Here is a 4,507-nt window from a genome sequence, read left to right on the forward strand (position 1 = left end):
GGAGGGCAAGGCAGGCAGATCACCTGAGGTCAGGAGTTTGAGACCAGCCTGGCCAACATGGAAAAACCCCAGTCTCTACTAAAAACACAAAAATTAGGCCACGCACAGTGTCTCACGCCTGTTAATCCCAGCACTTTGGGAGGCCAACACCGGCAGATTAGCAGAAGTCGGGAGTTAAAGACCAGCCTGACCAACTTGGAGAAACCCTCTCTACTAAAAATACAAAAATTAGCTGGGTGTGGTGGCACATACGTGTAATCCCAGCTACTCGGGAGACCGAGGCAGGAAAATCGATTGAACCCAGGAGGCAGAGGTTGCAGTGAGCTGAGATCACACCACTGTACTCCAGCCTAGGCAACAAGAGTGAAACTCCATCTCAAACATAAAAAAATTTGAGAGGAAAACACTTCCCAAGGGGTTCATGCTATACTTATGACAGCTGTCTTAAAAACCAAGTTTGAAAACCCAGTTAACTGCAGGCCAGGCGCAGCGGCTCAAGCCTATAATCCCAGCACTTTGGGAGGCCGAGGTGGGCAGATCACCTGAGGTCAGGAGTTCAAGGCCAGCCTGGCCAACATGGAGAGACCCTGTCTCTACTAAAAATACAAAAAAATTAGCTGGGCATGGTGGCGTGTGCCTGTAGACCCAGCTACCCTGGAGGCTGAGGCAGGATAATTGCTTGAACCCAGAAGGGAGAGGCTGCAGTGAGCTGAGATCGCACCACTGCACTCCAGCCTGGTACCTGGCAACAAACCAAGACATTGTCTCAAAAAAAAAAAAAAACCAAACACTAAAAGTTTACAAGCACCGTTAAGAGGTTGAGGAGCAGTAACATTTTAACTCACTGGCCACACCCCTCCCCTCTATCACTCAGTTCCCTGAGGGCCTTCCACCCTCCAATTAAAAAGGCTCAAGCCTAAATCTCAAAATGCCAGTGACCTCAAGCCCTCCGAGTACTCTTTCAGAAAGTGACCCAGCCAGACCAGTCTCCTTATAGCAGATTATCTACCCAGGCCCTGTCCACCAGGCCAGCTAGGAACAGGTCAACTTGGCTCCTTTAAATACAAGCAACTACCTCTAGCTTCCTTTCCCAGAAAACCTTCCCCTTTCTCACCATCTCCATTCCCAAGTCTCTTCTCATTGTAGCATCTTCTTAAGGCCTAAGTAAACCAAAGTCTGGGATCAGAATTCGTTGGCCCCTTCAGGACCTCCTGCACAATCATTTTGGAATGAAAATCCCATAAAACGGAAATGGAGTCTGAACAGAGTAGGACTCACTTCCGGCGTTCCCATTTCCTAGTTCTGAGCCTTGTAACTCCTGTACTTCCTTCTCAGCTGTCAGGCGCCCCAAGGTCTCTCAGGGTAGAGATTAGATCCTGACTCCACAAACTCTGCAGCACTCAGCAGGCACTAAGTTATTCTCCTTCCCATGAAAGACCCAGGGTGGCAAAGAGCTCTCCACCATAGTCAGATTTGAATAGTGCCCCATATAAACCCAATTTGTTTGAGCCTCACCATTAAAAGTACCAAAAGAGCTAAGCGTTCTTTAAAAAGGTTAAACTGCTGCAAAGAATAAACTTAAGACCAGTATGCAAATAAACGTGGTAAAGGAAAAACTCCCCATAGCTGGGCAGATTTAGGCCGACACTCATGATATCCCGTGTTCTTCATTTCTCATGTATGCATCCAAGTTTGCCGTGACACTCTCAAGGGTATCACTTGGTCTTCTCCCCTGGATCCAACACTGTATTCCAGTTCCTGCTGGGCAGGATGATCTGTTAACAGGGAAATTCCTAACCTTTCTGACTTGGACATCACTCTTCCAGCAAAGTGAAGAGGGGGAAGAGGAACAAAATTTAACTAAAACGGTCATGTTTAATGGGAACCAGAGGTATGGTTACAATTACATAGTCCGACACAAAAAACCCCCTTGGGGTAATCAGGAGTTGGAAGGTTACAAAATAACGAGGGTAACACTGGGTACAGGAAGAAAAGCTGTTCCAGAACCTGGGGAGCCAGGCTAATAGGGCCTCTCCCTGCGATCCTGTCTGTGCTCACCCCTGCAAAAAAAAAAAAAAAAAAAGGTATCCATTATATTTGGGTTACCAGCCTCTCTCCAAGTCTTGATATCCTATCTGGCCCTCCTACCTAACCCAGCAAGAATGTCTTATCTCAAGTGGGTCTACAGATTCATTCTTCCTGAGTTAATTTTCCTTCCTATCCCACTACTGGTTACAATCTCAGGTCTTTCCATCTAGTCCTTCAAATGAAACCACTTTCTCAACAAAACCTTGTTAACCTATGGCCTCTGGTCAACTACTCTACTTTTTTATTCTCATTTAAAGTCTTACCTGGAGTCCATCTTGCCGGGGCCAAAGCCACCTCTGTCCCCACCACCCCGGCCCCCTCGGAAGCCTCCACGGTCCCCACCACGGCCCCGGTAGCCTCCTCGATCATAGCCTCCTCTGCCACCACGACGATCATCTCCGTAGTTACCCCCTAGGACAAAAGAAGTAAAATCTATCATATATATATTCCCATCCCTCTACCTTCCCAGAGCCTCCCTGCTGAAAACTTAAGAACTCGTTGGTCTCAACTCCTTGGCATCAGGTCTGCCTTTCTTACCCATATGAGAGCCGCCTGGTCCCCCTCCTGGGCCATCTGGTTTAGGAGCTTTACACTGGTTGCATTCATTCCTCCAAGAGAAGTTCATGTTCTCACAGGTGCTAAGGAGAAGGAAGACAATTAGTCTAGAGGAATGGGGAATAGGCAAGACCTAGAATTAGGAAGAAACTACCATGACTTCTGAGATACAGTGAGAAACAGGCCTCTGAAAAACAAAAAGGCTTGCTTCCCCCAATCAGAACCAGAACAAAAACCATTATTACCGAACCCAATCAATTACCTTTCCCATTATATCAACCTTACATAGGTAAGGTTTTGGCTAAATCTGACCCCAACAGTGTGGCGCCGACCTTTACTTCTTTGGAAACATCCACATACCTAATTACCGTACTATCAAAGAATAAGTTTCACTCACGGATTAGGACACTTCCAGTCACCAGCGCGCTGCTGTCCACCACCACCACCACCTCCACTGGGAAATCCTCCCCGGCCACCACCACCACTGCCACCACCTCCGTAGCCTCCACGGCCCATGGGTCCTAATGCAGATAAAACAGGTATAGGTCTGTCTGCTCCCCACCAACTTTGGTCAACCTAACCCGTTCCAGGCACCTTTACCATTTTCTGCACTCTCCCAACCCCTCCTTTGCAACCACCAGTAGCTAGCTCCTCACCTCCTCGCCCTCGGCCTCCACGACCATTGCCACCACCTCGATTAAAGTCTGCCCGGCGAGTAGCAAATGAGACCTTGATAGGATTTCCAGAGAATTCTTTACCTAGAGAAATGAAGTATCAAGACACTTTGGATTCAAGACACATTAATCCAAAAATTCAAGCTAAGAGAAGCACGCCTTTCTGAAATGGTTTATAATCTACTGACACATAACCAAAAATGAGGCTATACTTGAAACCATAGCTAAAGAGTTGGAAAACTCTGAAGAACCCTCAAACTATGGCCTGCTTCCTAAGGCTTGCTGCCCTAGCCCCAGCCCCACCTCTGCCAGCCTTCTTATACATACCATCAAACCAGTCAATAGCTGCTTTAGCAGAAGGTGGGTCATCAAAAGAGACCGTTGCCTCTCCCTTCAGCTTGCCAGTTTCCCTGTCTGTGTACAAATTAATCATGGGCTGTCCCGTTTTCTTGTTTGTCTGAAGGCAAAATGAGGTAACATCAATTTTAGAGGCTGTAGTATTCCCACCTTCTTCCCCTAGAACATGTGGTTTATCATTCCCAAACTTCAGCTCCTCTCTTCCCAGTTACTCCTTCCTACCTCACAGGTTAAAGTCCATTAAAGAAAAGTGTTTCTCACTCCAACATTGAGAAAGAAAACTAAAGATTATAGAGTTCAAATCTCAGAATTTAGGGCACTCTTATCAGTTATACCTTTTGTGTTAAGATAGAACTTCTTTTAGAAAACAAGTGACCAGGCACAGCAGTTCACGCCTATAATCCCAGCACTTTGGAAGGCAGATGGATCGCCTGAGGTCAGGACTTCAAGACTAGCCTGGCCAACACAGCGAAGCCCCATCTCTACTAAAAATACAAAACTTAGCCAGGCGTGGTGGCGGGCACCTGTAATCCCAGCTACTCGGAGGCTGGGGCAGGAGAATCACTTGGAACTGGGAGGCAGAGGTTGCAGTGAGCTGAGATCATGCCACTGCACTCCAGCCTGGGTGACAGAGCAAGCTCCATCTCAAAAAAAAAAAACCAGCAACTAAGGCTCCTTCCTCAACAATTTAAGCTAGCAACAACCATTAAGACTTTTGTTTTTAGGCCGGGCGCGGTGGCTCAAGCCTGTAATCCCAGCACTTTGGGAGGCCGAGGCGGGTGGATCACGAGGTCAAGAGATCGAGACCATCCTGGTCAACATGGTGAAACCCC

At 47.4% G+C, this 4,507-nt stretch overlaps 1 protein-coding gene across 3 annotated transcripts in view; it reads right to left on the minus strand.

Annotated features, from left to right (window-relative positions):
- Positions 1-1,855: 1,855 nt before the first annotated feature.
- FUS (FUS RNA binding protein) overlaps positions 1,856-4,507 on the minus strand; it is an 11,943-nt gene continuing 9,291 nt past the window's right edge. For all 3 annotated transcript variants that reach the window (XM_017515563.2, XM_017515561.2, XM_017515562.2), the window contains exons 10-15: positions 3,645-3,774; positions 3,300-3,401; positions 3,041-3,164; positions 2,626-2,726; positions 2,352-2,499; positions 1,856-2,060 (exon numbers count right to left, since the gene is read on the minus strand). In XM_017515563.2, coding sequence (XP_017371052.1) covers positions 2,021-2,060; positions 2,352-2,499; positions 2,626-2,726; positions 3,041-3,164; positions 3,300-3,401; positions 3,645-3,774 — 645 coding nt within the window. In that variant the 3' untranslated portion in view covers positions 1,856-2,020. The remainder of the gene's footprint in view (positions 2,061-2,351; positions 2,500-2,625; positions 2,727-3,040; positions 3,165-3,299; positions 3,402-3,644; positions 3,775-4,507) is intronic.

Source organism: Cebus imitator, unplaced genomic scaffold, assembly GCF_001604975.1.
Source record: "Cebus imitator isolate Cc_AM_T3 unplaced genomic scaffold, Cebus_imitator-1.0 Scaffold552, whole genome shotgun sequence".
Taxonomy (NCBI): Eukaryota; Metazoa; Chordata; class Mammalia; order Primates; family Cebidae; genus Cebus; species Cebus imitator.